Source organism: Takifugu flavidus, chromosome 1 (assembly GCF_003711565.1).
Source record: "Takifugu flavidus isolate HTHZ2018 chromosome 1, ASM371156v2, whole genome shotgun sequence".
Taxonomy (NCBI): Eukaryota; Metazoa; Chordata; class Actinopteri; order Tetraodontiformes; family Tetraodontidae; genus Takifugu; species Takifugu flavidus.
Genome location: NC_079520.1, coordinates 28,475,015 through 28,486,952, shown reverse-complemented (window position 1 = coordinate 28,486,952; position 11,938 = coordinate 28,475,015). Strand labels below are relative to the sequence as shown.

Genomic DNA, 11,938 nt, shown 5'->3' with positions numbered 1-11,938 from the left:
GAGGCTGAATTCTTGATGATTGAGCCTAAATCCCAGATGAAGCAGCAGATGAATGCGTTGTTCTCCTCTGGTTATGGTCCACGGGACGCCTGAATGTCTGTTGTCCTTTTCTAGCTACCTGCACTACATCTCTGATCTGGGCAACGGAGCACATCTGATCAAAGGCAACTCCAACAGCCCCTTAAACGACAACCACTGGCACAACGTGCACATATCTCGAGACACTAACAATCTCCACGTGGTGAAGATCGACACCAAAGTCACCACGCAGACCACCATGGGTGCCAAGAACCTGGATCTAAAAGGTGAGGAGCCGCAGCTTTCACCGAGACACTCGTAGCGCCTGACTCCTGCTCCTCTCGCTCCTCAGGTGACCTTTACATCGGGGGAGTCTCCAAGGAGATGTACCGAGACCTGCCGAAGCTGGTCCACTCCCGCGAGGGCTTTCAGGGTTGTCTCGCCACGGTTGATCTAAACGGCCGCCTCCCTGACCTTTTGGCGGACGCCTTAGCAACCATGGGACAGGTGGAGCGAGGCTGTGAAGGTGAGACGCTGACACAGCTGCTGCCGGGGTGCTGAGCCCAGCAGCCTTCTGCTGCAGGTCTGCAGCGTCTCTCTGTCTCCGTCTCTGTCCCTGTTTCTGTCTCTCTGTCTCTGTCTCTTTGTCTCTCTGTCTCTGCCTCTGTCTCCTCTGTCTCCCTGTCTCTCTGCTCTGTCTCTCTGTCTCCTCTGTCCTGTCTCTCTGCCTCCCTGTCTTCTCTGTCTCCTCTGGCCCTGTCTCTCTCTCTCTGTCCCTGTTTCTGTCTCTCTGTCTCGTCTCTGTCCTCTGTCTCTGTTTCTGTCTCTCTGTTCTCTGTCTCTTTATCTCTCTGTCTCTGCCTCTGTCTCCTCTGTCTCCCTGTCTCTCTGTCTCTGTCTCTCTGTCTCTGTCTCTGTCTCTCTGCCTCCCTGTCTCTCTGTTCTCTCTGTCCCTCTCTCTGTCTCTCTGTCTCCTCTGCCTGTCTCTCTGTCTCTGTCTCTCTGTCTCTCTGTCTCTGTCTCTCTGTCCCTCTCTCTGTCTCTCTGTCTCCTCTGTCCCTGTCTCTGTCCCTGTCTCTGTCCCGTCTCTGTCTCTGTCTCTCTGTCCCTCTCTCTGTCTCTCTGTCTCTCTGTCTCCTCTGTCTCTGTCTCTCTGTCTCCGTCTCTGTCTCTCTGTCTCTGTTTCTGTCTCTCTGTCTCTGTCTCTTTGTCTCTCTGTCTCTGCCTCTGTCTCCTCTGTCTCCCTGTCTCTCTGTCTCTGTCTCTCTTCTCCTCTGTCTCTGTCTCTCTGCCTCCCTGTCTCTCTGTCTCTCTGTCCCTCTCTCTGTCTCTCTGTCTCCTCTGTCCCTGTCTCTCTGTCTCTGTCTCTCTGTCTCTCTGTCTCTGTCTCTCTGTCCTCTCTGTCTCTCTGTATCTCTGTCTCCTCTGTCTCTGTCTCTCTGTCTCCTCTGTCCCTGTCTCTGTCTCTCTGTCTCCTCTGTCTCTCTGTCTCTCTGTCTCTGCCTCTGTCTCTCTGTCTCCTCTGTCTCCCGTCTCTCTGTCTCTGTCTCTCTGTCTCCTCTGTCTCTGTCTCTCTGCCTCCCTGTCTCTCTGTCTCCTCTGTCCCTGTCTCTGTCTCTCTGTTTCTGTCTCTCTGTCTCCTCTGTCCCTGTCTCTGTCCCTGTCTCTGTCCCTGTCTCTGTCTCTGTCTCTCTGTCCCTCTCTCTGTCTCTCTGTCCCTCCTCGTCTCTGTCTCTCTGTCTCCTCTGTCCTGTCTCTGTCCTGTCTCTGTCTCCTGTCTCCTCTGTCTCTCTGTCTCCCTGTCTCCCTGTCTCTCTGTCTCTGTCCCTGTCTTTGTCTCTCTGTCTCTCTGTCTCCTCTGTCCCTGTCCCTGTCTCTGTCTCTGTCTCTCTGTCTCCTCTGTCCCTGTATCTGTCCCTGTCTCTGTCTCTGTCTCTCTGTCTCCTCTGTCTCTCTGTCTCTCTGTCTCTGTCCCTGTCTCGTCTCTCTGTCTCCCTGTCCCTGTCCCTGTCTCTGTCTCTCTGTCTCTCTGTCTCTCTGTCTCTGTCTCTCTGTCCCTCTCTCTGTCTCTCTGTCTCTCTGTCTCCTCTGTCTCTGTCTCTCTGTCTCCTCTTCCCTGTCTCTGTCTCTCTGTCTCCTCTGTCTCTCTGTCTCTCTGTCTCTGCCTCTGTCTCTCTGTCTCCTCTGTCCCTGTCCCTGTCTCTGTCTCTCTGTCTCCTCTGTCTCTGTCTCTGTCTCCTCTGTCTCCCTGTCCCTGCCCTGTCCCGTCTCTGTCTCTCTGTCTCCTCTGTCTCTGTCTCTGTCTCCTCTGTCTCTCTGTCTCTGTCTCTCTGTCTCTCTGTCTCCCTGTCTCTCTGTCCCTGTCCCTGTCCCCTGTCCTGTCTCTGCTCCACACCTGCAGCATCTCACAGCCATCTGTGTGCGTTAACTAACCTCCTAACTTAATTTGCTTGTTTGCTTTTTTGTTTGGCTGACAAAAGTTACATTGATGAAAGCTGACTTGCAAGGTATCTCTCTGTGTGTGAGACATGCATGTGAGACGTGTGTGAGACGTGTGTGAGACGTGTGTGAGACGTGTGTGAGACGTGTGTGAGACGTGTGTGTGCGGGTGGTGAAGACAGCTCAACCTGTGTTTGAGGACGCCTGTGTTGAAATGACCCAGTGATGTCCAGTGTTGTGTGGATCCCAGTGATCCAGAGTCAAAGGTCAGAGGGTCTCTGTCCTCTCGTAGCCTTCGTAGTGACCCCATCGCCGTAGTGACATCACCACTGCCCGACTTGAAGGCCCCGCCCCCTGAGGGACCGCATGCTCTCCGACCCTCCTGTCGACCCCGCCTGCCGTCAGTATTCCCTGTGTGGATCCTTCACAGTGGGGAATGCAGCGGAGGCCCCCGGCACCCTGCTGGCAGCCTGCAGGAGCTGCAGCTGTGAGCGAGGCCTTTAAACGCAGCTGTTAACGCCCCCCCCCCCGCCCCCCCCCGGCCATTCCCCCCCCCCTCCCCGCATGCTCTCCTCATTCAGCCCTTTCAGCCTGTAAAACCACCTCCGCTCCAGTTCAGCTGTGACATCCACTAGTAGCTTCTCCGTCTGTGTTCTACTAATGATACTAATCCGACTCCCCCCACCTGAGCTGGCCCCCCCACACCAAGGTCCCGTCCCGGCGTTGACGTCCTGCCCTGCTGCTGGTGTGTCCCTGCAGGTCCCAGCACCACGTGCCAGGAGGACTCCTGCTCCAACCAGGGCGTGTGCCTGCAGCAGTGGGAGGGCTTCACCTGCGACTGCAGCATGACCTCGTACGCCGGCCCGCTGTGCAACGAACGATGGGGACAGCAGCATCAGCAGCAGCGTCGCCGCGTCGCCGCGTCGCCGCGCGTGGGACCCACCAGGACACTGTTTGAATTTCAATGCTCTTCTCCAGCTGGGACCACCTACATCTTTGGCCGGGACGGCGGGGTGGTGATGTACACGTGGCCCCCCAACGAGCGCCCCAGCACCAGGGCGGACAGACTGGCCCTCGGGTTCAGCACCCAGCAGAAACACGCCGTCCTGCTGCGGGTGGACAGTGCGTCGGGCCTGGGAGACTACCTTCAGCTGCAGATAGTAAGTCACAGTTTGCTCTGCCAATGAACGCCTGGCGGGACGCAGTCCAGTCAGTGGTCCTCCTGGACACGCAGAGTCCACCGGGTGGTTTCCTGGTTGGAAGCGGATCTTCTCACCACTGTCAGAAGGCTGCGTGGAACCGTGTAGAAAGGCTGGAGAGCTGGGGCTGGACCAGCACAGACCCACAGCGGGATTTGACCTGTTGACCTGTCCCCCCCTGCAGGACAAAGGCAACATCAGAGTCGTCTTCAACGTGGGCACCGATGACATCAACATCGAGGAGAGCTCCAAGTTTGTCAATGACGGGAAGTACCACGTCATCCGGTTCACCCGCAGCGGGGGCAACGCCACCCTTCGGCTGGATGACCTCTCCGTCATAGAGCACTACCCCTCAGGTAGGCCCTGCCCCGCCCACATTAGCCCAACCCACCAAGCCTGTCCTGGGACAGAGGCCGCCGCCCCCTCGGCCCAGTTAACCCCCTTTCTGATGGATGAACCACATCAGTATCCATATCAATGTTTATCTTTAAGCACTGACAAATATAACTGCAATTTTGTTTTATGTGATTGTGTTTGAAATGAAATATGTGTGCTCTGATATGAAACATGACTTTTTAAAACATAAAATGTTATTACAATAGCCTGTATAGTACAATAGCCAGTATGTCATGTTAGGCCTTTTAAATAGTGTTAAAGGTAATTTATGAAAATATTTAATTCAGATGTCAGTTGTTTTTCTCACCATAAAAGAAAATAATAAGAGTTGGTGCATTTTTGGACAAACAATAACTAAAACATGTCATATTTTGAGGTCAATGTTTAACTAGAAAGAAAAAACAGAAATAGATAAAGAGTAAAAGTGTATTTTTGGTGAACACAGTCTGTGTTTTATACTGTTGTTTTTTCATATTTAAAGTGCTAATCATAGGTTGTTAGCCTTAACACAATGAGGTCCAGGCTTTAGCTAGCTGCTAGCTAAAATGCTAAATGTTAGCTGCTGGGAGGTGTGTGTTCCTGTATGTAACTCTAAACTCAGCTAGTCTGACAGACACTTTGTGGCAGCTGTAACACTATGTGCTCTTGCAGATGTTAACTCCTGAAATGTCTCTTTAAATCAAACCCAATGAACAGAGAGTAAGAGTCCGCTCACTGGAAACTTGACGAATTCCGCTCCTCTGCCTCACCTCAAGCTTAATTTACCGCAGCCACATGCCAACGATGAGCAGACCGTTACTTTCTTTTCATTGCTCTTGTGTTTGTATCCAGCTCCTGTGCCACCTTTGGATGTGCGTAATTACTACTGTGTTTTCATCTCTAAATTAAAGGCAACATTGATAACGAGCGCCTGGCCATCGCCAGACAGCGAATCCCCTATCGGCTCGGTCGAGTAGTTGACGATTGGCTACTCGACAAAGGTAAAAACCCTGATTAAAATTCCTTAAAACTTTCAGCTTTAAAAATACGACTTGAAGACAGTTGAATATACGTTATTGTGCACCATCAACTAACGTCTAAAACTCTAAATATATAATTAAGCATTAAAAGCTGGGCAGCTGTAGTGTGTAATAGTGTGTAAACTGTAGTGCCTGTGGACGTATCTGTTAGTGTGTATCTGATAATATCAGGTTAAAGGGACGACGGACGGAGAGATTAAATCTGAATAAATCCAAAAAATAGTCAAAGAAGAGCTGATAAAAGATGCTTTATTAAGATGGTAAATAATTGTCTTTATGATCAAATTGTAAACGATAAAGCATTTACTAAAGATTTAATGTTTTTAATCCATTAAAAGTATTGTGACTTGTAAATGTGAAGCACTTAATAGATGGACGCTTGTTGAGAAAACCCAGTAAAAGTCTCGACCTAAAGCTCCGTAAACTAGCCTCTAGTCCCTTTAACAGTGCTCGAGCTTCCAACCTGTGCATGCTTCATAGGGCTGTGACCACACACACTTCTGTCTGTCTGTCTGTCTGTCTGTCTGTCTGTCTGTCTGTCTGTCTGTCTGTCTGTCTGTCTGTGGCTCATACAAACACAACCATCACCACAGCAGCCATCTGTTGCCCCTCCCCTTCTGTTCTCTGCCCCTCCCCTTCTGTTCTCTGCCCCTCCCCCCTGTTCCCTGCTCCTCCCCTCTGTTCTCTGCTCCTCCCCTTCTATCTTATTAGCTCCTCCCCTCTGTTCTATGCCCCCCTCTATCTTACCTGCCCCCCTGTTCTCTGCCCCTCCCCCTCTGTTCTCTGCCCCTCCCCCTCTGTTATCTGCCACTCCCCCTCTGTTATCTGCCACTCCCCCTCTATTCCCTGCTCCTCCCCTCTGTTTGTTGCCCCTCCCCTTCTATCTTATTAGCTCCTCCCCTCTGTTCTATGCCCCCCTCTATCTTACCTGCCCCCCTGTTCTCTGCCCCTCCCCCTCTGTTCTCTGCCCCTCCCCCTCTATCTCTGCCCCTCCCCCTCTGTTATCTGCCACTCCCCCTCTGTTATCTGCCACTCCCCCTCTATTCCCTGCTCCTCCCCTCTGTCTGTTGCCCCTCCCCCTATCTTACATGCCCCCTGTTCTCTGCCCCTCCCCCTCTATCTTACCTGCCCCCCTGTTCTATGCCCCTCCCCCTCTATCTTACCTGCCCCCACCTGCCCCCCTGTTCTTTGCCCCTCCCCCTCTATCTTACCTGCCCCCCTGTTCTCTGCCCCTCCCCCTCTGTTCTCTGCCCCTCCCCCTCTATCTTACCCCCCCAGTTCCGTCTTCTGCCCATTATCTGTCTCATCCTCTGCTCTGCTTAATCTGTCCCATCCTCTCACTGTGGCGGGGGGGTGAGGAATTGTGTATCGCTCAAATGTTCTGTGTGTGTGTGTGTGTGTGTGTGTGTGTGTGTGTGTGTGTGGTGTGTGTGTGTGTGTGTTTGTGGTGGCGTGCGTCCTACCCGCTGTGGCGTGCGTGTGCTCCCGCAGGTCGTCAGCTGACCATCTTCAACAGCCAGACGACGGTGCGTGTGGGGGGGGGCGAGCGAGGCGCGGCATGTTCCAGGGGCAGCTGTCGGGCCTCTACTACAACGGCCTGCGCGTCCTCAACATGGCGGCCGAGGGACACCCCCACGTCCGGGTGGAGGGGAGCGCGCGCCTGGTCGGGGACATGCCGTCCTCCTCCATCACGCCGCAGTCCAGCGCCGCCGGCGGGGGAACCGCTCCGACTCGGCGCCGTCCATCAGTGACATCACAACCACCACGGCCACCAACAGGAAGCAGGGGTCAACGCAGCAGGTCAGAACCACAGCGGGTCCTGGTGGTGGTGGACGGGGGGGGTCAAAGCAGCAGGTCAGAACCACAGCGGTCCTGGTGGTGGTGGACGGGGGGGGATCAAAGCAGCAGGTCAGAACCACAGCGGATCCTGGTGGTGGTGGACGGGGGGGGATCAAAGCAGCAGGTCAGAACCACAGCGGGTCCTGGTGGTGGTGGACGGGGGGGGATCAAAGCAGCAGGTCAGAACCACAGCGGGTCCTGGTGGTGGTGGACGGGGGGGGATCAAAGCAGCAGGTCAGAACCACAGCGGGTCCTGGTGGTGGTGGCCAGGGGTGGGGGGGATCAAAGCAGCAGGTCAGAGCCAGAGCGGGTCCTGGTGGTGGTGGACGGGGGGGGTCAACGCAGCAGGTCAGAACCAGAGCGGGTCCTGGTGGTGGTGGACGGGGGGGGGGGGGGTCAAAGCAGCAGGTCAGAACCACAGCGGGTCCTGGTGGTGGTGGACGGGGGCATCAAAGCAGCACATGAAAGGGGAACAAAGGTTCCACACCTTCAGGAAGTCTACCTGGGTCCTGCTGCGTTAATAACAGTGTTATAAACATCAGAAAAGAGGCGAAACTGCACCTGTTGGAAAACTGGACGGTTGTCGTGACTACGAGTGTGCGTTTGTGATGAGGGTTGCCGTTGGCAACAGGAAAGGTTGTTATGGGTGCTGAGCTCCTCTGTTATTACAGGTGTTATTCCCTGCTTATATAATGGTTATATAGGCACAGGTGGGGGCCCGGTCTGTGTTGGACCCCCCCCCCCCATCCACCCACCCATCCATCCATCCATCCATCCACCCATCCATCCATCCACCCACCATCCATCCATCCATCCATCAGTGGAGGGTTGTTGGTTCCATCCCCAGTGTAAACCATGGTGGTCAGGGAAGGTGCCAGAACACCTTCAGAGCACTGCTGAGGGACTGGACCCGGGGCCCTGGAGAAGATGGGAGGAGTTCAGAAATGTTTCAGCCTGTGGGTCTCTGAAGTGTAGCGTGAAGGCAGCGTAGGGGCCCCTGTGTGAACTTCCCGGGGCCACCAGGAAGCTCCAGCTTCAGGGCCCCTGTGTGAACTTCCCGGGGCCACCAGGAAGCTCCAGGGCCCAACGAGGTCTGAGCTGTAAGGACAAACAGCTCCATCCTTCACTGCGTTTGTTTCCCTGAAGATGCCGCCAACATCTTCATGAGCTTCCATCAACACGTGGGACTGGACCGTGTGATGGAGGCGTGTTGTCATCACCCTGCAGACATGATGCTGGCGTGGTTAAGAGCTGTGATGGTGCTGCTCTGTTCTTTGGATGGACCCAGTCTCTCCCTCCCTCTCTCTCCTCTCTCTCCCTCTCCCTCTCTCTCTCTCCCTCTCCCTCTCTCTCTCTCTCCCTCTCTCGCCCTCTCTCTCTCTCCCTCTCTCCCCCTCTCTCTCTCCCTCTCTCTCTCCCTCTCCCTCTCTCCCTCTCTCTCTCTCTCTCTCCTCTCTCTCTCTCTCCCTCTCTCCTCTCTCTCTCTCTCTCGCCCTCTCCCTCTCTCTCTCCTCTCTCTCTCCTCTCTCTCTCTCTCCTCTCTCTCTCTCCCTCCTCTCTCTCTCCCTCTCTCTCTCCTCTCCCTCTCTCTCTCCCTCTCCTCTCTCTCTCTCCCTCGCTCGCCCTCTCCCTCTCTCCCTCTCTCTCCCTCGCTCGCCCTCTCCCTCTCTCTCTCTCTCTCTGTGCTGCAGCTCCTCTTCTGTGTTAGAAAACTCTGCCTGCTGCACTCAAACCAGGTTTTTTTCGGTTTTGCAAATGAAACAGGTTGCCATGGAGACGGCGAGCCCGGGTACCGCACTCTTGCCCCCCCCATGCTCCCATGGAGAATAGCTCCTCTGTGTGTAAACTGCCAGCTGTTTCAGACATGAATAATAGAGCACAGAGCTGTGAGCTCAGCCTCAGGCATCAATAATAGATGTGTGAGCGGAGCGGAGCGGAGCGGAGCGGAGCGGAGCGCAGCGCAGGCACGTGCACAGCGACGCTCCGGCTCTTGTTCTCACACCTCACCTGAGTCTCATGAATCTGCTCTTCCTGCTCATGATGGCCGCCGAGAGCAGGAAGCTCAGAGGCTCTGGAGACGAGCATCAGAACTGGGTCAGAATATCTGAGCAGCACAGAGCAGCACCGGGAGGCCCGGGAGGCCCGAGGAGTCCTGTCTGTCTGTCTGTCTGCCTGTCTGCCTGCCTGCCTGCCTGCTGCCTGTCTGTCTGTCTGTCCTGTCTGTCTGTCTGTCTGTCTGTCTGCCTGCCTGCCTGTCTGTCTGCCTGTCTGTCTGTCTGCCTGTCTGCCTGCCTGTCTGCCTGTCTGTCTGTCTCCCTGCCTGTCTGTCTGTCTGTCTGCCTGTCTGCCTGCCTGTCTGCCTGTCTGTCTGTCTGTCTGTCTGCCTGTCTGCCTGCCTGTCTGTCTGTCTGCCTGTCTGTCTGTCTGTCTGTCTGCCTGTCTCCCTGCCTGTCTGTCTGTCTGTCTGCCTGTCTGCCTGCCTGCCTGCCTGCCTGTCTGTCTAAATCCTTTTAAAAGAGTCTGTCAAGTCAAGTGTTGCTTGGCAACTAACCTGGCTTTAACCAATGGAGAATCTCTCTCGCGCACACACACACACACACACACACACACAACACACACACACACACACACACACACACACACAGGTGAATGGAGAACTGTAGGTTTGCGCTGCAGTATCTTGCATCACTGGGGGGTTCTGATGGGCTCTGAGGGGTTCTGATGGGCTCTGATGGGCTCTGAGGGGTTCTGAGGTTCTGCCTGTGCAACCTATAGTTCTCCTGCTGGTCATGGGCGCCGTCCCACAGGTGTCGGACCATCAGCCCACTAGCTTCCTGTCAGCTGGCTCCTCCCCCTGAAGGTGATTAATAATGTATGAGAGCAGCAGCAGTGTTTATGCTAGAGGGTGTGTGTGTGTGTGTGTGTGTGTGTGAGTCTGTGTGTGTTTGTTTGTGTGTGTGAGTCTGTGTGTGTGTGTGTGTGAGTCTGTGTGAGTCTGTGTGAGTCTGTGTGTGTGTGCACATGCAGAGCAGTACCTGATTGGCTCCCAGGAGTCAGCTGACCAGAGCACCTCTCCATCCTTCTCAACATCTCTGTTCCTTCATTTCATCCCTCCTCTGCTCCCTCCTCCTTTCCATGATTGTCTCCTGCCTCATCCTTTGCTCTCTCTCTCTCTCTCTCTCTCTCCTTCCATCTCTCCATATTTCTGGCCGCCTCCCCTCCCCTCCCCTCCCCCCCTCCCCCCTCCCTCCCTCCCTCTCGTGTTGGAGCTTCAGCGAGAGGCTGTTATGTGAGTCTATCTCACCATCTGCAGCGGTGGAACCAGCTCCTCTCCTCTCATCAGGATCAGTTTGAGTTCAGCCTCGTTCGCTCGGTGGAGGCCAGTGGAGCATGTTCGCCCATCGTAGCGCTCGCCTGCGCTCCTTCGCCCGGCAGTTGTAAAAGTGTAGCAGAGAAGCTGCCGGATCTCCTGCAGGAGTGTGTGAGGACGGAGTGTGTGAGGACGGAGTGTGTGAGGACGGAGTGTGTGAGGACGGAGAGCGTCCGCCATGTGTGAGCTAGGCAGTCAGGGAGGGATGGATGGTCGTTGGCAGTGTTCGGCGGCTCAGGTAGACCTTTTGCTCTTTCAGCATGCAGATGTTCTTCACTGTTCCTCTGGTCTCTTCTCCGTCCCGTCATCGTGCTCTTTGTGTGTCCCTGTCAGCATGATCCATTCACACAGGGGGACGCACACCTCTGTCCTCTGTCCTCTGTCCTCTGTCCTCTGTCCTCTGTCCTCTGTCCTGAGCTGATGCTGGTCAATCGTTGGTGCCATTGATGTGGTGTTTGGCAGGTCGCCACTGCCGTGTGATGGCGGATCGATAACCTGATTTAGAACTTCAGAGGTGGTCGGGGGGGCTTCTCTGAAGGTTCCCGCCTGCTGAGCTCATGTCAGAAACGGGATTTAAAGCTTCTCTCAACGGAGGGGGGGTGGTGTCAGTCACACCGATGGTGACACTTGCACCCAGCCGATGGGATGTCTGGAGGCAGCGGGTTCACTGACAGCCCAGTGGGCTGGACTGGTGCAGAGAAGGTTCTGGTGCCGTGTCTGAGACCAAACCAGAGTGAAAAAACAATCCCAGATTAATTAATGGACTTTGCCAACTTTACCTCTTCCAGACTATAAATAGTGCTTCTCCCGGAGAAGCTAATTCCAAGGCGGAGTGAATCCCAGTTTGGACCAGTTGGCGCTGTGTTGTGGCTCAGGTTCTGCTGGGTCCAGTTGGGATTGTCTTCTAGAGCTCTTGCCTTTGAAAGCTCTGCCACTCTCTCTCCCTTATTTCTCTGCTGCAATGCATCACGATCCAATTTTAATTTCGCGGCGGCGCCGAGCACGGTTAGAACCAACACGCGCTCATATTTCTGGCGCCGGAGCGGCTGAAGCTTGACACTCGCTCATGAATATGCAGAGGGTATTATTAGCGTGGCGCCCACTTTGAAGTGCTCTCTTCTTTCTTTACTCTCTTTCTCCACCACTCCTCTTTTCTTTACCCCCCCCCCCCCCTCACGTTCTGGACAGAATGGCAAATCAATGCACAGGTCCCTGCTGAGGGTGCACACTCCTTTTTTATTTCCCATCGTTTTAACAGCCTGAACTTAGGAGTTGCCATGGCAACAAGAGGAGCAGGGATGTAGAGGAGGAAGAGGGCTCCGTTTCCACAGAGAGGGCGAGGCGGAGGGAGGGATGGGCTGTAGCGATATGAGGGCTGGATGTAGGTGAGAGGTGACTGACCCACAGACGGAGGTTGGAAGCAGCAACAGTCGGTCAGAACAGCCGTTGCTGCCTGTAGCTTCACCCTGCTCGCCCCCCCAGCCAAGACAAAGGGAGGAGGTGTGGAAGATGGAGAGGTTAGAGGAGGAGGGGAAGCACCTCTGTGGTGTTAGGGGAGTCAGGAGGTGTCCTGTCCCCCCTCCTGTCCTCTCAGGAGACCTTAGGTAGTTCTGTCCTGTCCATCTGTCCATCTCTCTGGGTGTGAGCGAGCAAAGGCA

General features: G+C 54.8%; 2 protein-coding genes across 2 annotated transcripts in view; one reads left to right on the top strand and one right to left on the bottom strand.

The window, feature by feature from the left end:
* msh2 (mutS homolog 2 (E. coli)) overlaps window positions 1-11,938 on the bottom strand; it is a 151,115-nt gene that overhangs the window by 109,647 nt on the left and 29,530 nt on the right. The window lies entirely within an intron of this gene.
* Window positions 1-11,938, top strand: part of nrxn1a (neurexin 1a) — a 58,305-nt gene that overhangs the window by 42,106 nt on the left and 4,261 nt on the right. Inside the window, 10 exon segments of the mRNA XM_057011567.1 lie at window positions 115-305; window positions 371-544; window positions 2,499-2,525; window positions 3,217-3,334; window positions 3,434-3,617; window positions 3,841-4,012; window positions 4,943-5,032; window positions 6,563-6,622; window positions 6,625-6,783; window positions 6,786-6,870. Of these exon segments, the coding sequence (XP_056867547.1) occupies window positions 115-305; window positions 371-544; window positions 2,499-2,525; window positions 3,217-3,334; window positions 3,434-3,617; window positions 3,841-4,012; window positions 4,943-5,032; window positions 6,563-6,622; window positions 6,625-6,783; window positions 6,786-6,870 (1,260 nt within the window).